At 33.7% G+C, this 23,591-nt stretch overlaps 1 protein-coding gene across 4 annotated transcripts in view; it reads right to left on the bottom strand.

Moving 5' to 3' along the window:
• Positions 1-15,975, bottom strand: part of Pgm1 (phosphoglucose mutase 1) — a 148,061-nt gene extending 132,086 nt beyond the window's left edge. For all 4 annotated transcript variants that reach the window (XM_069836685.1, XM_069836682.1, XM_069836684.1 and 1 more), the window contains exon 1: positions 15,554-15,975. In XM_069836685.1, the coding sequence (XP_069692786.1) occupies positions 15,554-15,796 (243 nt within the window). In that variant the 5' untranslated portion in view covers positions 15,797-15,975. The remainder of the gene's footprint in view (positions 1-15,553) is intronic.
• Positions 15,976-23,591: the final 7,616 nt, after the last annotated feature.

The following is a 23,591-nucleotide window of genomic DNA, read 5'->3' as shown; positions in this document are numbered from 1 at the left end:
GTCTATGCTACCATCTGATTGAACGTGAGTTTGTTTTACAGGAAGATAACGTCCCCAAATACACGTCAAAACTTGGCAAAACTTATTTAAAGAAGAAAGAGGAAGAAGGAGAACTCCTAAACATGGATTCGCCACCTCAGTCTCCCGATTTGAACCCAATCGAGATTCTTTGAGAAGAACTGGATCTCAGGGTGCAGAGAGTATGTCCAACTTCCAGAAGAAAGGTTGTGGAATACTCTTGAAACTGTCTGGAGTGAAATTCCCTCCACAATTTTAAAAAAAATTAGTGAAACAAATGCCAATGATAGAAGTATAACTGCAGTAAAGGGTGGATTTTTTATGTAAAGAAATTATGAAGTTTATTTCCTATTTTTCCTGGATAAATGTGATCTATGTTACTTGGAAGTGTGTTTTTTATTAATACAATAAACGGAATGTGAAATATTCTTAGAATTGTACTCCTTTCCCACGATTCCTTAAAAAACGAGACATTTCCAGGTGTCTCGAAACTTGGCCTGCAGTGTACATATCGAAAACTCGTATATATAATGCATACCAAAAACCTGATCAAATGAAATCTAACCTCTCACTGATCTCAGACCTTAAGAAAACTATCTATACACCTACATATCAAAAATCGTAGGCCTATATGAAGGGTACACGGGAATAACGAACAAGGTCCATCAAAAATCGAAATCGAGTTAATAGTGCCATCTGATAGTAGAAGGGGAGTACTTTCATGTGGCTGCATTGGTATTATGTAAGAACGAAAATTGTCCTCAGTATTATGCGTTGAAGTTTCTGTATACTTCGGAAGAATGAACAATGTCACATCCATCCCAAGAAAGAACGAACAGTGTCCATTTTAAACACAGAAACCAATACAGGCACTTATTACAGTCTTGATCTTACAGTCATAGTACATTGTTGGTTAGTTTATTTTTAGATAATATGTCAATAAAAGTTTCATATTATACAATAATAATATTATTAAATGGCTGTAGGGTGTTTAGCTGTTATTCCATGTCATAATAAATTATATTAATTTTCATTAGAATTTGTGATCATAATACAAACAACTGTACTATTTCAGTGTTCAGATGTCTGTGATAGGGTGTTAATTATTTTCATTATTATACTGTTATAGTGCATATTGTAGTGTTTGTAGTTAGTGCAATTTATTTTAAAAATGTCTGATGTTAGATAAGATGAATTATCCGGACCCATACCGTGTTCTGTCAATTCAAAGAAGAGAAAAGTTACAGGACGTGTTACAGATGCATAAAATAATTCGTGCTATGAGTCATATTATGGGAGAAGATTGTAAATGTTCTCGTTTTGAGTGTTTTCAGAAAATAAGCCTAAGTGAAAGAAGCGATCCTATTAAACATTTCAATGAATTAGCATCATATGACACTCAAAATGTTCACCTTTCAGGACTGATTTCAGTACTTAATGTGCAAAGAAGAAGATCCAGAAAAACACAAGATGAAACTGATTTTCATAATTTTTCTTACCGATATAAAATGCAAATGAAGAGACATGGGCAAAATATTGATGTTCCCGTTTACTATAAAGCATTTATTGTTCTACGTGGAATAACAGGCAGACGTTTATTCACTTTAAAAAGGTCATTGGCTACTACTGGAAAATCCCATACAGAAACAAGAGAAACATGGAAAAAGGTCTGACCAAATGAAGGGAGAGCTTTTATCTAAAATTCATCAGCACATTCAATCACTTAGAGGTCGGAAAGTTCACTAATCTTTTCACGATAGTCGAAGGTTGTATCTTCCAGAGGACTTGAATATTTCTAAGCTGCATAAGTTACACTTAGAAAAATTTCCTGTGAACCCTGTGCCTTACGAGCAATACAGACTAATTTTTGTCACTAAATACAACATCGGCTGACATTTCACACACTAAATCAGAACTTTCCAATGAAAAAGACGCAAGTAAATTAGGTAATTTTGAGAAGGAGAAACAAAATTTGATTTTGAAGAATGAATTGCACAAGAGAAAAGGACAGAAGCTTTATGAAGTAAAACGGGCTGCACGTCTAAAATCCAGGAAGTCAGAGTGTAAAGAGGCTATGTGCATGGATTTCCAAAAAAATTGCCAGTTCCAAACACTTCAACTAATGAGGTCGACATTTGCCCTTTTACTCTTTTAACATACATATGCTGTCAACAAGAAGATCTATTTTCTAGATGTATGATCAAAGTATTTCAAAGTAAAGGCCCTGATGAATTTTCTTCTATGTTATGGCACCACTGTATATATATTGTACCAAGCTGCACTGGTGAACTCGATATCTTCTGCGATTCTTGTTCTGGACAAAATAGGAACTATACGGTATTTAGATTTTGTCATTATTTAGTAGCTACATATTAAGAAGAGGTTTGATGCTCAGTGGATCACATTTCCTACTCGAGGCCACTCGTACTTGGAATGTGACAAAAACATGGGACTTGTCAATCAGAGAGCAAGGTGTGAAGTACCTGATGACTGGAGGCAAGAGACTGCGAATTCTAGGAGAAAACCAGAACCATTCATCATTGTAAACTGTAAACAGCTACAAGGCAAAGTACAAGGACTTACAAATTTTGAAAAACTTTCGTTCTCCAAGTGATAGAGAATATTTCAGTCTTCTTCCTATCAATGACGAGTCACAAGAAGTCAGTGACTGTGAATGAGACGAATTTATAGTTCAATCTATTCATTCATAGTGACAATTTCAGTGCAATTAGATTAGTGTGTAGATTTGATTTCAATAATTGTTTGGAACAATGAACACTCAAAGATAATATTTATAATGGATCAACAACATTTATAACTTTTAACAACAATAAGCTACACGAAAGTAAAAATGTGCTACATTGTTTGAAAATAATATGCCTGATTCTATTTCCAACAAAATTCAATTAAACTGTGACATTGTTCGTTCTTCCCATTTATAAAACGTAGCAAACTAGACTTTTTGCAGTTTTTCATTGTTGTAATTCATAAAATCAAAACAATATTTTGTCACATATTTGCTTTATAATGCTACATTCTTGTGTGATAAAAAATAACAATAAGTTAACAATAAACTAGTTGTTTCAAGTCCTCAAACTTTAAATTTCATTTATCTCAAAATTATTCTGAATGGACCTTGTTCGTTATTCCCGTGTACCCTTCATATATAAAATGCATAAAAAGAACCTGGCCAAATCAAATCTAACCTCTCTATGATCTCAGACCTTACGAAAACACTATCTATATGAGTCATTCCACGTCAAATCGCACAGCAATAAAACACGACCTTCTCGGAAATGGTCGAATTTTTTTTTCATGAATTCCAGACATCAAATAAGGAGACCCGTATTGTTTTATTTTCACAATTATTAATTCTTTGTGTAGTTATGACTATTTGAAATTACGCAAATTATGCACGCACTGTTACATAAACTCACTTGGAACTCTGTGTCTACATATAATTGAGATTTGTGGTTTGGCGCATATGAAAGACTAAATACACTTTTTATTACTTTAGGCCTATCACAAATACATTTAAAATTTGGCCTATTTTCTTAATCATTTCTTTTTCAAAGCAAAATTACTATATTAAATAGCCAAGTTAAAAATCTGAAAAAAATATAGAATTGTTCGCTGATGTATTATCTGTAAACTACTGCATTTATAAATGTGGTATCGGCATCCATACATTTGTAACAATTTATTTTCCGGAGGCATGCACGTGCTCGCGATACCCAGCTAATGAACCGCTTGCAGCCATAGGCTAGAAGGCTGATCGGGGAAAGTTTTATGAAATTTCCCGTTGCATCTGATGTCACCACTTTAATCATCATATGATTAATACCTTAAGGAACAGTAAATATCTTATCTAAAGTTATTTTATGCTCGACCATGCCGAAATGTACTAATTATACATCTAGTAGCAGTCCATTAATGCAGTCATTAAAGTACACCTACTCATTAAAGTACAGGTCTTCAGCCATGATAACTCAGCTTACATGTGTTCAGCCAATGACAAGTCAGCTTTGTACCGTTATAAAACCGCAAGTATCGATTATTCTCGGATATGCAAACGAAAGAGAATTAGCGAAAAGTCACGGAGGCTGGAAATCCAATACTGTCGCAGAAGGTTATGTTCTGTTACTATAATAATTAGCGTTAATTGTAAATAATATTCAAATAAATTCAATTTGTCATCTCGTTTTTCAATGTCGAATTCAATAATCAAGGTTATAATATTATCAAGTTTAACGGGACTACATCAAGGTCAATGACATTATTGTTCCTCGGAAAAAATCAATACTTTCGCGTCTGCGCACATCTCACAATTCACGACCTAGAACAAGGTCACTTCCGATCTTGTCAGTTACAAATAAAATGTATAATCTGAATACCGGTAATTTCAAGTTAGAAATATGGTCGAGCATAAAAAGTCGTATGAAACTCGCCTATAATGTTAATTAAGAAGCTCATATGAAAATTATGAAACTCGCTTGCGCTCATTTCATAAATATCCATACTCCATTCTTAATTACTATCATTATAGGCTCGTTGCATAATGTACTATTATTGTCAGCTCAGCTAAGAGGGGAAGCCCTTTACAGTGCTGCATGTTTATGCTGTAATATAGCCAAGTGTTTGATGATAGCAAGGCTGGGTAAGGCAGTAAACTTTATGACAGTAAACAGATGGCAGGAGACAAAATATAGAAGAGAAAAATAATCAGTTTGGGTTTGAATTTCACGGAGTGAAGTGACTTCTATACAACATGAGTGATGGTAAAGATCGCGTAATATATAACAAGTGTTTAAATACATTTACATTCCTAATCACGCTTTTAAAAAGAAAAGTACGCTAAGACGCGTAAGTCGCGACTTATTGATAAAGCTCAATTTAAAGGAGTCTTTGAATGTGCAAATATGTGATTCGTTCCGTAAAAATCAATCAATTTCCGGATAGGTCAGGTGAAATTATATGTGAAGCCGGTAGTTCTTGTGATATTAATAAACATGAACCAAATGAAAGTGCGGACAGAGAAAGTGATTATCCCAGTTCTTCTTCTAGCAGTTCTATGGATACAGTACTAGAAATCACTAATATTGAGGAATTAAACAAGAGTTTGATGTCAGTAGAATCCCCTATCAAGAAAAGAAAGCTACAACAAAAACAATACCCCTGTGAAAAGTTTCAAAAAGTAAAAGGCTCCCTAGCATGTAAAGTTTTTCATGTAGAAGATGCATTGTCATCCCTTCAAAAGTCAGCCATATTTAATTTTTGACAGAATGCAAAGAAATGTACAACCTGAAAATTACATAGTTATTGCAGACTTTTCTGAAAATTATTCATTTGTAATACAAGATTCAATACAAGGTGTGCATTGGAACATATGCCAAGCCACGATACATCCTTTCGTAGTATATTTCAAAGCAGATACAGAAATTCATCACAAAAGTATTGTCATCTCAGAAACCATGAAACATGACACCGATCCCTTTCACTTTTTTCAATCTGAAGCAATCAATTACTTAAAGCAAGAATTCAACGATGTGAAAAAAATCCTCTACTTTTCCAATGGATCAAGTTCACAATACAAAAAAAAAAAAATAAATAAAAAAAAAAATAATTGCTTACATGAAGACAGTTATGGAATTAATGCTGAATGACACTTCTTTGCAACGTCGCATGGTAAAGGTCCATGTGATGGCATTGGAGAAACTGTTAAAAGGCTTGCCACGAGAGCCAGCCTATACAAGATCCTATAACAACACCAAAAAAAAAAAACTGTTTCATTGGTCACAAAAAATATTTCTAACGTGTCATTTATATTTTGTCCATTGAATAAGCACAAAAACAACACTGAAAAATTTGCAGGCCAGATACAATCTAAAACCAATAACTGGTACATTAAAATTACATTCTTTCATTCCATTGTCAAAAACTGAAGATTTAGTAAAACAATTTTCTTTCAAGAAAGAAAGTAGGTGAATGAAAATTTAAAGTGTGAATGAAAAGAAATGTTTAAAAAGCATAATGTACAAATATTTGAATATATCATAATAAGTAAATTAACAGAGTTTCCTCGAGTGACTTAATCCATACTGGATGTAATGTTGGAACGTTCAGTCAATCATCCAGCGCCGATAAACCTCCCAGAGTGCTTTAACGCTTCCCGTCCACTGCTGCTGCACCGACCGCTACACATTGTGTCGTAAATAATTAAATTTCCCATTCTGATTTTTTCTGGAATTATTAAGAATACTTCAGTGCATCTAGTACGAATTGTTTTAGATTTTTAATAGGGCTATTTCACATTGATATATAACTTTTAAAAATTGAATTATAAAAAAATATTTGTAATAATTATATTAAAATTAGATAGTAAATATTTAATAAAAGACAGTACTTTAAGCTTTTAAACGCATTTTTCAAAAAATTTTTAACATCAATATCGTCAGAAACATGACGCTTTAAATGTTGCATTGTGCGACATTTTTAACGAATTTTAACAAATAATATTTTAAAAACATGTGGACTTAGGAGGAAATAAAAATACACTTGGTTTATTAGACCCATAGAGTTGGTAAAAAAAAATATAAACTCAATCAGAAACATGAAGGTCAAAATTTGTATAATTTTGTGCGATTTGACGTGGAATGACTCATATAGGCACCGTGCATGGGTCTGAAAATCGTACTGGTGGAGCCGCGCAGTGTCTCAATTTCTAGTTAACTACAGGCTCACAGTCATTCACTAGTCATGTGTGATATAGGAATTACATGCGGCTTTCTGCCGATAAAAAGTTGTAATATTAGTAAGAATGGATTCATAGTGTTCTGCCCAAGGGAGGTCTTTTATTGCAAATCCAGCACTCTCCAGTCTTTAATTATTTAACAGACGCAGTGGAAAGTCCAGTACTGCTAGAGAAGTGTAAAAATGTAACTACAGAGTTCCTAAAATATCAGTGTAGTAGTTTGACATTTAAATCAGATTTCAGACCATTGAATGAAGGGAAACAGTCATATTACGAAAAATTGATATACTTATATTTGATGTCATGACGTGTGTAATATTTATGTGTATAGTGTCTCTATAAATTACGTATTTTAATGTGATTTAATTCTAAAAGTAGTCCTAATTACACTTCCTGACTAATGGGCGACTGCAAATTCGCTAAAACACAACACATATATCATCAACATACTCGTCGACCTGGTTGGCAAGTTGGTAGCGCTGGCCTTCTATGCCCCAGATTGCGGGTTTGATCCCGGGCCAGGTCGATGGCATTTAAGTGTGCTTAAATGCGACAGGCTCATGTCAGTAGATTTATTGGCATGTAAAAGAACTCCTGCGGGACAAAATTCCGGCACATCCGGCGATGCTGATATAACCTCTGCAGTTGCGAGCGTCGTTAAATAAACCATAACATGTATAACATTTCAACATACTACCCCTGATCGAGGTTCTGGCTGATATGTACATCTATTATCAGGCTGTACATCTCACTTGACGATGTGTCAGAGGAAGAACAATATTGTTTGTATGCATATGAAGTCTAACTAGTGTAATATTTAGCTAGTCGGCGATGTATGTAATGGAGGGGAAAAGGAACTGGCCACCCTACCCCATGATATTCGGGCCTAGTTGCCTCGTAATTGGTGCCTTGTTGGTATTACTTGTGAGATTCAGACTTATCTTTGGACAGTTGACTAAACAACAAACCAACATACGGAAGCAGTTCAATTGATAGTTTGTGTAAAATGTTATATATTTTCGCTAAATGCATCTTTCAACATGAATTCTAACACTGGCAACGCTGGAAGTAGTTTCGACTTCTTCAGCTCTTAATTTGCAATCATGAGGTGAAGTAACAACAATGATCCCTTTATCGGAGAGGTTTGTTTTTATTCCGGGAAAACCTGACTTCATCACCACCTTCTAATAGAGTCAATAATCCGAAATCAGTTGTTATGAATGTGTCACTCGATCTGCCACCGTAGCATTTAGATTTGAAGGTCACCATTTGATCCACGATGGTGGCTGTTACGCTTTAACTTCAGTACAATTAATTGTCACTCTGAATTTTGGGTAGTCTACTTTCTTTTCAATATTGCGGGCATTGTTTCCTGAATACTTTCTCTGCTAGGCCAAAACCCAAAATTACAGTAACCATTGTGGATGTTAACAACATTAAAGTGATGGTAAAAATACATCATAATTATAGTTGTACGATTAACTCCAAAAATACATTTTAAAATAAATGTATTATTTATTGTTGCTAATATTTTGCATAATATATATGTAAAGAACTCTGTAATTATGTACTGTGTTTTACTTTTAAATATAATAGCACATACAGCATTGGAATTTAAATTATAAATTCCTGTCGTTGTTAACTAAATTGTTATTTATAAACAAAATATAATATACAGTAGGCCTATACATTCTGCTTTTTACATTAGTATATAATACTATGATTGCAAGCAGTGTAGCCCTACTTACTTTCGTCTGCGTACTGCTTGGATCCACAATTATTAGCGTCGTTCCGTTTCAGGTTTCTATTTTGGGAATGAATAAAAACAATATCGGTTGGTGTGTTCCTATAAGCATTACTACACCCAAAAACACAGCAATTTGCGTTACCTTTCCGCTTTTTTTTTTCTAATCGTTTAACCTGAAAAGTTAAGTATATCATACGCTTCAAGCACAACTCTACCGCTGCTGTCCTGCAGTTAGTAACAACAGTCGCCACCAGAGGAGTGTGCACGGTGCCTATATGGCCTACTTATATATCAGAGACCGTATTATATATATATATATATATATATATATATATATATATATATATATTGCATGCCAAAAACTTCAATAAACCAAATCTAACTTCTTTCTTCTGAGTAATCACAGAAATACATAACAAAATAATGGAAACAAAAATAAAACAAATAAAATGCTAACCTTCAATCCTTCGCAAAAATAATTCCTACCGCAGTCCTCTTACAAATTTAAAACCCCAAATTAAATATGAATAAAAAGGTACAATAAATATATCCACATACATGCTCATACATGTAAGCACCAAAAAAATAAAAACCTACAAATTAATAAATAAAATAACCGTTATGCATAAGTATTACCCTCCAAAAAACAAAAAGAAATCGTAATTGTATAATGAAGACGTGGATTCCAAACTGGCAAGTTCTAAGATATATGACAAAAACCGATTTTAAAAATCTGACACTTCTAGTGTCCGCTTATTTTATTCCATTATTTTCATTCTTCTCTGAAGTATTTTGTGTCACTCCTCCTGTTACATAGATTTAATGAACTTAGTGTTTTTTAAACGGATCAAGTGAAGACTTTGGAGTGTCTGGAAAATAAACTCACTCAGGACTTGCAACAGATAAATTAAAATGTGAATGAAACGGCTCAAAAATTTTTAGGAGCAAATTTTATGTCCTGAATCATTCCCTTCACATCCCCACATAGGTCATAGTTCCTTAACCTTCAGAAGCCATGCATCCATTATAGTGGCCAGCTAGTATTATGGTCATGACGTGATATATGTTATAAATTGTATATTATATATAAAATACTTTGGTATTCTTTAATTTCATATAACATTAAGGACATTGCACTTGATTAAAGCAATATATTTTTTTTAAAGGAGCAAAATGATTTCAACTGCAGTCAACTGAAACCCTGTCAGCTTCCACGTGTACCATTGCACCGATTGCTTTACATGGGCCTTCCCCATACTTTGCAACAGACTCAATTGACTGCAGTGGCCGGGATGTGAACCTGCGATCTTAGGCACAATATGCTGGCTAGACATATCTTGTATGCCTTAAACCGCTCGGCTAATGAACCCAACACGAATTTACCCGATTTTGCAGGCATACAAACCCCTGGTTTAAGGGTTAGACATTTTCTTGCAACAGTGACATAAGTCTCCTGGCTTCTAAGGGTTAACACTGAACTTGTGGGAGAAAGATAGCTTCTTACACTATTTCCCCTGCTATAATGGCTCTCCAAACATTTAAGTTTCGAAATAAAAGCAATGATCGAATCTGAGACGTGCACATCCATTGTAGTTTGTCTGCTACCACCCCTTCCTTCTGGTCTCCTGCGACCTTAGTTCATAAAATAACTACACAAAGCATTCATTTTCTTCCGTGATTATTAACGCATTAACTTATCAAACAGAATACTTGACTGCAATACGAGCTCTTGCTGTTTGTCTTGGTTTCAGAAGGACATACAGTATAAACTTCATCAAACAGTTATTCTGTTCACACATTGTTCTATAGATTTATTTTAAAAATATTTTACGTCATCATTTTTCAAATTACTGACATTACAACCATCTCGTTTCTTTAAGAGAACAGGTTATGATAGGTTTCCACCTTACATCTGAAACTGAACTGTTTCTCGCATACCCTACTTAGGCAATCTGCACACCAGTCAAATTCTTATTCTCTTATGTTCTCTTTGAGACTGTAAAACAGCATCACTATATTATGTAATATAGTATGTTTATGAGATTTGGTACGTGGAACGTAACTAGTCTTTATAGAACAGGAGGGCTAACATTAATAGCAAAAGAACTAGCTAGATATAGAACAGACTTCGTGGGAGTACAAGAGATTAGGTTAGATGGGAATAGCATATCAGAAACAGGAGATTAGGCCTTCTTGTTGTATTAAGGGGAAGGAAACAATAATCACCATTTAGGAACAGGGTTCTTTGTTCATAAAAGAATAAAATCAGCAGTGAAAAAGGTCGAATTTATCAGTGACAGTTTATCATATTTAGTACTTGAGGGTAGATGGTGCGATATCATAGTTATAAATGCTCACGCCCCTACAGAATAGAAGGACGACCATATAAAGGATAGCTTCTATGAGGATTTGGAACATATTTTAATCAGTTATCTAGATATCACATGAAAATTTTATTGGGGATTTCAACGCTAAAGTAGGATGGGAGGATAATTTTAAACCAACTATTGGAAAAGAGAGCCTACCTGTAATTAGTAATGACAATGGAGTTAGGTTAGTCAACTTTGCGATGTCAAAAAATTTAATTGTCAAAAGTACAACATTCCCCCATAAGGATATACATAAATATACTTGGACTTCCCTAGATGGATTGACACACAACCAAATAGATCACATCTTGATAGATAAACGGTGTAGTAGATATTGGAACATTCAGGGGGGGGGGGGGGCAGACTGTAATTCTGACCATTATTTGGTAATTGGAGAATTAAGAAAAAGTCTATCAGTAGCCAAGCGAGCAGAGCAACAAGTTAATTTAGTAAATTCAATGTTCTAAATTAAAGGAAGAGGAAACTAAGCAACATTATCAGTCGAAATTTCGAATAGGTTTGCCACTTTAGAAAGTTCCAATAAAGTTGAGAAAGAGTTAGATGTTAATAGCATGTGGAAAGAGATAATATCAAAATTGCATCTGAGCAGAGCATAGGTTATTATAAAACTAAGAAGAAGAAACCTTGGTTTGATAAGATTGTTCCATGGTAGCAAAAAGAAGGAAACAAGCAAAATTGAAATTCTTATAGGATTCATTTGAGAATAGAGATAATTATTTCAATGAAAGATGGGAAGCAAGTTGTACACTTAGGAATAAACAGAGGTTACTTGAAGGAAAAACTGAATGAGGTAGAAACAAATAGTAAGAATAAAAACATACGACATTTATATAAGGGTATAAAGGAATTTAAGAATGGATATCAGGCAAGGGTAAACATGATCAAGGATGAGAATGATGACTTGCTTGCAGATTCTCATTCAATCGTTAACAGATGGAAAATCTATTTTGGGCAACTACTAAATGTACATAGGCCAAATAGAAATGATCAGGACGAAATTCAAATACAAACTGCTGAGCCATTTGTACCCGAACCCATACTTTCAGAAGTCGAAATTGCGATAGAAAATCTGAAAAGTACAAGCCCCAGGTACCGATCAAATTCCAGCAGATTTAATACAAGAGGCTGGAAGTGCATTATCTAGAAAAATTTATAAACTTGTACTTGCTATTTGAGAAAAAGAAATTGTACCTGAACAATGGAAGGAGTCCATAATTGTACCCATTTTTAAGAAGGGGAACAATTGTGGTAACTTTCAAGGAATATCACTTTTGTTGACGTCGTACAAAATTTTGTCCAATATTCTTTTGAGAAGATTAACTCCATATGTCGATGAAATTATTGGAGATCATCAGTGAGGTTTTAGGCGTAATAGATCGACTATTGATCAGATTTTTTGTATTCGACAGATATTGGAGAAAAAATGGGAGTATAAGGGTACAGTACATCAGTTATTCATAGATTTCAAAAAGGCATAAGACTCAGTTAAGAGAGAAGTTTTATATAATATTCTTATTGAATTTGGTATTCCCAAGAAACTAGTTCGATTAATTAAAATGTGTCTCAGTGAAACTTACAGCAAAGTCCATATAGGCCAATTTCTATCTGATGCTTCTCCAATTCACTGTGGGCTAAAGCAAGGAGATGCACCATCACCTTAACTTTTTAACTTCGCTCTAGAATATGCCATTAGGAAAGTTCAGGATAACAGACAGGGTTTGGAATTGAATGGGTTACATCAGCTTCTTGTCTACGCGGGTGACGTGAATATGTTAGGAGAAAATTCACAAACGATTAGGGAAAACACGGGAATTTTACTTGAAGCAAGTAAAGCTATAGGTTTGGAAGTAAATCGCGAAAAGACAAAGTATATGATTGTCTCGTGACCAGAATATTGTACGAAATGGAAACATACAAATTGGAGATTTATCCTTTGAAGAGGTGGAAAAATTCAAATATCTTGGAGCAACAGTAACAAATATAAATGATACTCGGGAAGAAATTAAACACAAAATAAATATGGGAAATGCCTGTTATTATTTGGTTGAGAAGCTTTTGTCATCTAGTCTGCTGTCAAAAAAAATCTGAAAGTTAGAATTTATAAAATAGTTATATTACTGGTTGTTCTGTAAGGTTGTGAAACTTGGACTCTCACTTTGAGAGAAGAAAGAGATTAAGGTTCTTAGGAAAATATTTGAGGCTAAGAGGGATGAAGTTACAGAGAATGGAGAAAGTTACACATCGCAGAACTGCACGGATTATTTTCTTCACCTAACATAATTAGGAACATTAAATCCAGACCTTTGAGATGGGCAGAGCATGTAGCATGTATGGGTGAATCCAGAAATGCATATAGTGTGTTAGTTGGGAAAAAGACCTTTGGGGAGCCGAGACATAGATGGGAGGATGATATTAAAATGGATTTGAGGGAGGTAGGATATGATGATAGAGAATGGATTAATCTGGCAGAGGATAGGGACCGATGGCGGGCTTATGTGAGGGCGGCAATGAACCTGCAGTTTCCTTAAAAGCTGCTTGTAAGTAAGAAAGTAAGTATGTATGTTTATGTCCCTTTGACAGAAAGTGAAACAATAATTCTCAAGCTACATTCTGTTAAAATCTAAAAAAGAAAGTAAAAAAAAAAATTACTCAGGACACTTTGAAATTCACCTCTGCAAATACACCAGGTTCATGTTAGTCAAAGACGATTCTGAATTGGAATGAAAAGGCGAATCAGGAATTCAATGCTCACTCCACCAGTACCAGCAATGGAATTCATAATCAATCAAGGAAACAATAAATAAAATTATAACAAGAAATAATATGACTTACCAATACTGGTATATAATTCAAACTACTACATTAACAGGCCTACTCATCGACAAAAATTACACATGTATCAACCTAACCAGTGTAATCTCACAGACACCTAAATAACCTAATAAACTAACCAGCATTATAAAATGTTCAGTATTTTCAGGCAAACACAAAAAACTAATCACAGTAATCGATGACGTCAATCTTATGACATCATCCATTCTCCAATCTGGCCAACATAAATTCTCAAACTCAGTGTCGATATGCAATAATAAAATAGACTCGCAAAGGTGTGATATGTGATCCATCAAACTTAGCAGGATTCTGTTTTAACAACTTGCAAGCTGCATTGTAGTTTACTAGATTTATTAACTTGTACATTTACCTATGGGTTATTAAAGGAGTACCTGAAGCATATGTCAACAAGTGAGTGACTTTAAAACGAAATGCCAAACATTCACAATCACTTTAAATAACCTCACTGTATATATTATTACAAGAACATCATCTGAAAGTCCTATTTCACTACCATAATGACATTTAACCTTTTGTCATAATCACAACCATTACATCTGCAACAACGTTTTACTTACACAATTTGTAAACAAGACGTAGATGAGAAAAAGGAGCCTTGCTTTTGTACTGAATTCAAATCTGGGGACTGATGGGACTGCATCATCCAAACGTCACACGTTTAACACAGCCTATCACTTCTGCAACACTAGTCTCTGTGAAGTGGTCTGTACAAATTACTTTAGGCTACTACCTTATTTCCTACCATTATCTACGTTACACGCAAGGGTTTTTTTTATTACAATGCTTTCACTACCACTTAATAATTACGGACTAGGTCACATATCAGACATATGCAATGGGGAGAGACAAAAAATCAAAGTTTAGATTTTCTACGTACGGACACTGTTAAACTGTCTTGTTAACTCTACAATTAAGTTTTCTTCTATTTCACCCTAGCAACAGGTGTGTGGATGTTTTTCTTAAAAAAAACTTACTACCTGTTGCTTCTGTGTTATTTTACGGGCTGTCGAATGTGCATTACTAGTAAGCGACTATAGGGGAACTGGTGGCAGCAACAGATATTAAGTTTCAGCTCTCATTTCATTTCAAGTGTTTACAACGACGTAATTTATAAATATGCATAAGCAAAAGAAGTGAAGACAATATGAAGGCAGGACAGTTTACATACGTGTTTTACCTTCTTCAGAACTGTGATAAATAAGCTTAACAAGGAGAAAAAACCTTGTGATAAGAATTTGTTTTTAATTCACAAAATACATGAAACATTAAACTGTACCCAAAAGGCCTATTTGTAATCGTAATGATGTAATTAGTCATCAGTAAACAAAGCATCTATATTGTAGGCTACATGACAATATGCAATAACTAAAATATAATGCACAAATTAATCTACAACTTTACTATCAATGAAAGAATAGCTGAATATAAGAAACCTACCCCAAAGTCTAGACTCGTCTACATCATTAGCCTTACTTTATCACAAATGTAATTCTACATTCGACACTTTTCTCAACAAAGTGCAATATTAACGCATATCAAAGCAATACACAGTTCATCACTGGAGGGAATATGTAACCCGAATTGTGTAGCCTATGTATCCGAACTTGAGATGTGGTATGAAAACTAACGTAGTACATTAAACGGTCAATAAAGCGCACTTTGTTTGAAATAAGATTAAGATTGTAAAGTCGTATAGGTCCTCATGCATATAAAGAGGAACTACTGACAAAAATTATTAATGATGAAAGAATTACCTACTGGAATTTGTACCTGTAGGTAGTGTTTGATACAAACCTGATTCGCTGCACACATTTTTATAATAAGTTTCGTAACGTGTTTTCCGTAGTAACGGCCATCGCCACCCAAAACAAGAACCGCATCTTTAAAATCCTTTTCTACGGCTCGAAGAATTGACTGAACAAAATTTTCAACATAATTCGCCTGTTGAAAAACTTTCACTTCTTTTCGAAGCCCACTTGTACCCGGCTTTTGATCTTCAAACGGGCATGTAGCAACCCTTATCACGAATAAATTCATTTTTATATAAATATGACGTTAAATTACAGTATAACTGTGACTGAGTACAATGTTAGTGTCTTTTGCAGTGATAGACCCGTCGTCTCTTGGAATATGTAATTAAAATTACAAAATAACCCTTAATGATCACAGAGTAACCACAACCACATATACACTGTCCTTTCAACTCCTATGATCTACCCATAATTCCCAAGGACAAACTGAGGAGAGCACAGGGCAGCCAATACCAAAATAATTTCCCTGGCTAACACAAATTCCCTATAAAAGCAGCGGGAAGTTTCAACTATATTTATTCATAGATGAAAATTGGTGTAAGTTGTCGAACCCAAAATAAAATGGTAATTGTGAAACACAGGCACGCCATTTCGGGTGAGAGACGCGGGCCAGTTTTACACCAATCTTAAACATATTTAGTATAACTTGTCGCTTTTTACATCATGTGCTACACGTCGGGTCATCATCGGGGCTTGTAGCCCCGATACCCCGCTTTTTACATCATGTGCTACACGTCGGATCATCATCGGGGCTTGCAGCCCCGATACCCCCGCTTGCTACGTACAACGTAATTATATTATATTATTACCCATTTCAAAGAGTACTGACGACCACTGCAAAATACGATATTTTGGTCCAGGGAGCATTCTCTTTTGGCACAAGGATGATTTATGTAACATGTTTCTAAATTATTAGTCTTTTAAATACCGGTACATTCTTTAATAAATCACTGAAAAACAAATGTGAATATATAGGCTGTGGAGTGAGTACGAAATTATTATTATTTTTTATTTTTTGGCGCATCATTTTTACGTAAATAACGACAAATAAAAACTAACATGCCACATAACATTATTTTAAGAAATACAGAAAACAAGCATGAATATTATTCACCATTCTTAACGATCTTGGGATAGAAAAAAAACGTATGGAATAGAAATTACATACAAATGTGCGTGTAACAAACAATAAACAAACCATCTTCGATTAATCATTTCAAAACTACGTGAATATAGCGTGGATTGTGTAGGAAAATAATTTCTCATATGTTGCTCCCAATGTGCATCATTGTTAACTTATGAAAACAAATGAAAATTATTCGCCGTAGAATCTATGGGCCCATGGTGTTCCGAGGCGAAGTTGTTAACTTCTGATATCGGCAAGTATTTATCAGCACTTAACGGTCACTTCACTTCACTGCGTTTTTATTTAATGACGCTACTGCTAACCAATCCGGTCGAACCTCTGCGTCGCAGTGTGTCGTTTGAAAAAAGTTCGTTTTCAAGTAGTAATCTTGTCAAAACGTTGAATGTATATTCGCGTTTTACATTCGTTTTCGTAATTAAGTTACTTCAAATTCAATTCTATTGTGTTCGTAGTACCGAAGTAACGCACCCTGAGGTGACTAACAAATTATTAACTTAGGTGAATAATGGATGATGCTTGATGATGATGAACACGTCTGCACTTCACGGAAACAGACGGATGAATGCACTTAACGGTGACTCTCGCTCTACGGCTTTCCTCCGCCAAAGAATTAGTATTGCCATTCAACGAGGGAACGCTATAAGTGTTATGGGGACCTTTCCACAATCTAAATCGATGGAAGAAATATTTTATTTCGTGTAGAGCTGTAGACAGTTTTTCGCATCCTTTAGTTTTGTTGCTAATTTCTAGTTTGTTCCTTACTCAATTGTTTAATTTAATTTCAAAATTGAATTAAAGTTTATTTTGTATATTCGCAAAATGTAAACAAAGTAATAAAAAGTAAATAATTTTGGATATGGATGTATATTGTATGATTCAATATGGTTGCTATTTTGTGCTAGTTGTATTATACTGAAGGCATTATACATGCACAAACTATTTGAATACAATATACCTATTTACTTTTATTACTGTGTATTAAAAATGTACATATAGACCTATGTATGCTGACGTATTTTTGAATTAACCTAATATATATTTAAATAAGTTTATGATTAGTCAAATATGTTGTTGTAATTGACAATTTGCGTTGTACTATAATTATTCTTAAAAACTGTTTGAATATGTTTTATTCACATATTTATATGTATGTTTTAAATAAATCGAAAGACATAACATATAAACACTATTTGAAGAAAGATAGGAGATATTAAGTAATATTCAGCGTTCTTAATGATCTTCGGATGGAAAATAACAATGAAATATGTATAAAATAGAAATTACATACAGGTGAGCATATAAGAAAAACAGTAGGCCTAAGTAGAATCATATTATTTGATTAATAAGCTTAAATTACTCCAGGTTTAGTGTAAGAGTGGCCTATAACTAACGATGTCTCCCAGCAAATTACTTAATTTAAAAATAAAAAATCGTGTCAGAAGATTGAATTTGTGTATTTTCTCTTAAACTTTCCAAATATTTGTAGGCAGTCTTTTACATTAGATTGCCGAAAATTGGTTTATAGTGCAACATTGGCAGTGATAAAAGTGTGAAATATTCGTTCAGTGGCATTTCGTAGTGCTTTAGCATTAACATGTTTAGCAAGACTTCTGACTTCTGTTGCATTCAAACAATTATAAAATACGATGATAATTTGGTCCAGGGAGCATCCATTTTTTGGTGCAAAGATAATTCGTTTGGCGTGTTTCTTAATTGAAATTATGAAATGGCGTTCCTGTGCTTCACATTTAATAATGAAATATTTATTTTTATAATTTGACGCAAAAGAGGAGTAAAATAAGGAATTTCTTCCAACATTTGCATTATCTAAGCAAACTGAAATTTAGAATTGGACTACATTACGCTTTTACAAATACTGTTGCTTCAAGATATTTCAATATGAACAAAAAAGTTCGTGAAGATCATGAAAGATTTCGTAAAGTAAATATACATCAAATATCAATTCATTCACTACAATTTTTGATAGAATCCAAGGGAGAGTCGCTATTTCCTCGATCAATAAGTTTGATGACGTAATAGGCCTCTATGACGTCACGTGTGTTCGCACATTACATTGCAAGTATGAAAAACTATTTTAATAAAAATGTGGCAATTTAACTTACCTCAATAAGATTAATAGAATCCTAAAGGAAGAAGTGTAAAGAATCGCTTTAATATACGTATAGTAACACAATTGATAGTGGATAAGTGTAGTAACGCCATCATTCGGATATTTATCTATATTCCATAATTATCCTAGCTGTGAAGCAATGTAGCCTATGAATACCATGGAATGTAAATAAATACTGTACAATACAATATCATATCAGTTCCTTGTACATTATTAAGTTAATTAATGCGTGATCTATTATTTTGTCATATCAATAGTAAAGGTGCGTACACACGTAGCGAACGAATGACGAAGCGAATCTCCGTTGTTTGAAGCAACATACAAATAACCAACAAATGGTCAGAAAACATTCGCGTTAGCTGGTTATCCGCAATAATGGCAGAGGAAAATTTATTATAGCAAGTGCAGCAGTTGTTATAGGCAGCCTAACAAAAATGAAGTTGGAAAATAAAAGGCGATGGTGACAAAAGTCACTATGCGAAAGTCACGATCGGTATGGAATAGAGGCATTGACTTGTTTAATGATTTACGTTAAATTCAATTGATAGTTTTAGGGCTTCTGTCGAATTTGAGGAACAGACTTTGAAATGTTAATCTACTATGCAAAATAGGCAAAAAAAATTGCAAGAAAAACAATGACTGGCGAGAAGCAATACCTATTCATGAAAGACTAGTATTAACACTTTCACGTCTGGTAACAGATGATTCGTATACAAGTTTAGTATAATTTATTATTCGAAGTTTCGAAACGGCTGAGTTCCATGAATTTTTTCAAAAAAAAAAAAAAAAAAAATCCTGGTCCCGATACAATTCAGTGCCTTAAGCAGGACTGTACCGTATTTATAATTTTTGCCGCCACGAACAACTAAAAGAATGCCGCCCTCTACATATATAACGATACACGAAAATTTAGTCTAAACGAAGAGAGAATTGAATAATCAATATTCAAATGGAATTAATTAGTAAAAAAGAGGAAATGATACACAAGAAATATAATTAAATACAACTTTAAATATCAATAATGTAGTAGGCCTACTATAGCTACAGTACCTTCAACGAATACAGTCCTGCTTTTTTTTTTTTTGGATTGGAAATCTTCTAGATGTCTCACTTCTTGACTGATGAAATAGTCTCTAGTTGCTTCGTTTATTGCCCAGAATGCTGGATCATCACTAATAAATTTTATTTAGGTCTCATTTCCACACTCATCACAGTCATTAATTTCATTACATGAGTGCTGATAGATATTGCCATTAATTTCAATTTCACTATCATACTATTTATTGTTAGTTTAGTAGTCGTACCACACAACACTGAAGATACACTCACATCGGTTTTAAAGAATATTTCAGTTTCATTTTGCAACTCGATTTTACGTCTCTTACTACCTAAGCTCTTTTTCATTCTTTTCTAGTTATTTTAAGTTTTGATTGTTTTCTGTTTTTCAGTCTCACTTAATCCTTTTCGCATTCGAACTTAATAATACTAATAACTTAAGATTTCATAATTTAACAATCGCAGATGGCCACTTTTAAACATACAACTTGTTACTATAGAATTCCACGTAAGAAAAAAGCACTGAACATATGAGGGCTGTTCCATCAACAATTTATGTTTTTTTTCGAGGGCTGAGAATTAATTAGTTTCGTTTAAATCATGGAACTAGAGCGAATTCATTTGCTAAAATATCGTTACACCTCTAAAATTACCATATATTTCATTTACGAATAATGGGGTAACAGCTAATTGGTGGAATAACCTTCCGCTTTCTTGCCAAACATCCCCGCTGAGGAATTTAACAGATAAATAGGGGTGGTGCAGTTGATACTAAGATTTCACACTGTTAAAACACGTACAATATTGAATGCGTTTATTATATAAAGCACACAAAATTTAACTGTCAGCAAAACAACTAATGTAGGCTATTAGATATGTAACTTAAGTCCTTGTTTGATTATAGTGTGAAGTTAATCATGAAAAAAATGTGCTGCACATAATATTAAATCTGTAGGCTATTATAATCTTCTTAACAGAACAGTTAATGACGAAAAACGTGTGCTGCACATAATCTTAAATCTGTATTATAATCTTCTCAACAGAACAGTCAATGACGGAAAACGTGTGCTGCACATAATCTTAAATCTGTAGGCTATTATAATCTTCTTAACAGAAGAGTTACTGACGGAAAACGTGCGCTGCTCATAATCTTAAATCTGTATTATAATCTTCTCAACAGAACAGTTAATGACGGAAAACGTGTGCTGCACATAATCTTAAATCTGTATTATAATCTTCTCAACAGTTAATGGCGGAAAACGTGTGCCGCTCATAATCTTAAAACTCTATTATAATCTTCTCAACAGAACAGTTAATGACGGAAAACGTGTGCTGCACATAATCTTAAATCTGTATTATAATCTTCTCAACAGAACAGTCAATGACGGAAAACGTGTGTTGCACATAATCTTAAATCTGTAGGCTATTATAATCTTCTTAACAGAAGAGTTACTGACGGAAACCGTGTGCTGCACATAATCTTAAATCTGTATTATAATCTTCTCAACAGAACAGTTAATGACGGAAAACGTGCGCTGCTCATAATCTTAAATCTGTATTATAATCTTCTCAACAGAACAGTTAATGACGGAAAACGTGTGCTGCACATAATCTTAAATCTGTATTATAATCTTCTCAACACAACAGTTAATGACGAAAAACGTGTGCTGCACATAATCTTAAATCTGTATTATAATCTTCTCAACAGTTAATGGCGGAAAACGTGTGCTGCTCATAATCTTAAATCTCTATTATAATCTTCTCAACAGAACAGTTAATGGCGGAAAACGTGTGCTGCACATAATCTTAAATCTGTATTATAATCTTCTCAACAGTTAATGACGGAAAACGTGTGCTGCACATAATCTTAAATCTGTATTATAATCTTATCAACAGTTAATGACGGAAAAGGTGTGCTGCACATAATCTTAAATCTGTATTATAATCTTCTCAACAGTTAATGACGGAAAACGTGTGCTGCACATAATCTTAAATCTGTTTTATAATCTTCTCAACAGTTAATGACGGAAAACGTGTGCTGCACATAATCTTAAATCTGTATTATAATCTTCTCAACAGTTAATGAAGGAAAAGATGTGCTGCACATAATCTTAAATCTGTATTATAATCTTCTCAACAGTTAATGACGGAAAACGTGTGCTGCACATAATCTTAAATCTGTTTTATAATCTTCTCAACAGTTAATGACGGAAAACGTGTGCTGCACATAATCCTAAATCTGTATTATAATCTTCTCAACAGTTAATGACGGAAAAGGTGTGCTGCACATAATCTTAAATCTGTATTTTAATCTTCTTAACAGAACAGTTAATGACGGAAAACGTGTGCTGCACATAATTTTAAATCTGTATTATAATCTTCTCAACAGAACAATTAATGACGGAAAACGTGTGCTGCACATAATCTTAAATCTGTATTATAATCTTCTCAAGAGTTAGTGACGGAAAAGATGTGCTGCACATAATCTTAAATCTCTGTTGTAATCTTCTTAACAGAACAGTTAATGACGGAAAACGTGTGCTGCACATAATCTTAAATCTGTATTATAATCTTCTCAACAGTTAATGACGGAAAACGTGTGCTGCACATAATCTTAAATCTGTATTATAATCTCAACAGAACAGTTAATGACGGAAAACGTGTGCTGCACATAATCTTAAATCTGTATTATAATCTTCTCAACAGAACAGTTAATGACGGAAAACGTGTGCTGCACATAATCTTAAATCTGTATTATAATCTTCTCAACAGAACAGTTAATGACGGAAAACGTGTGCTGCACATAATCTTAAATCTGTATTATAATCTTCTCAACAGAACAGTCAATGACGGAAAACGTGTGCTGCACATAATCTTAAATCTGTATTATAATCTTCTTAACAGAACAGTCAATGATGGAAAACGTGTGCTGCACATAATCTTAAATCTGTATTATAATCTTCTTAACAGAATAATTAATGACGGGAAACTTGTGCTGCACATAAACTTAAATCTGTATTATAATCTTCTTAACAGAACAGTTAATGACGGAAAACGTGCACTGACTTATGTCAATTTTCCCAGGCACTGCAGATTTGATCTGAGATAAAACGTTGAAGAAAAAGTAATAATTTAATGCATGAGCTAATGTAATTCAATTCAGCCTATAAGCAATATGTAAAGAATTATAATTAAGTTGAAATAGATAGTTGGTTAAATGATGATAATTAATTTAATAGAAGGTTACTATAACTATGTTATAGGGAGCAAAATATAAATCTAAAATATATTGATATAATTATAATAATATTAATGTAGTGAGGTTTTTCCTTAAAAGGTTTTTGTATTCGATTTAGAGAAATCAATGGTAATAATGAGAATGGACAGACGTTAGTTTCATTATAAGGAACAAATATTAATTAGTAATTAATCTGTTAAGCAAGAATTTATGTAATTTTGACTTAAATGAAGTTATTGTCCAACAACCCTTACATCACTCGGAAGCGAGTTCCAATTTCTAGCCACTGAAACTGTATAGGATGAAGAATATAAATATGTTTTGTGGTGAGGTATAATGAGTAAATTGTTATCACGAGACCTGGTACTTAGCTGATGATATGCGGAAAAATAAAAAAGAAATTAAATTAAATTTAAAAAAAAACGAGAAGCCAAGTAGATTGGGTTAGC

This window comes from Periplaneta americana, chromosome 10 (genome assembly GCF_040183065.1).
Source record: "Periplaneta americana isolate PAMFEO1 chromosome 10, P.americana_PAMFEO1_priV1, whole genome shotgun sequence".
Lineage (NCBI taxonomy): Eukaryota > Metazoa > Arthropoda > Insecta > Blattodea > Blattidae > Periplaneta > Periplaneta americana.
This window is presented reverse-complemented; position numbering and strand designations above follow the sequence as displayed.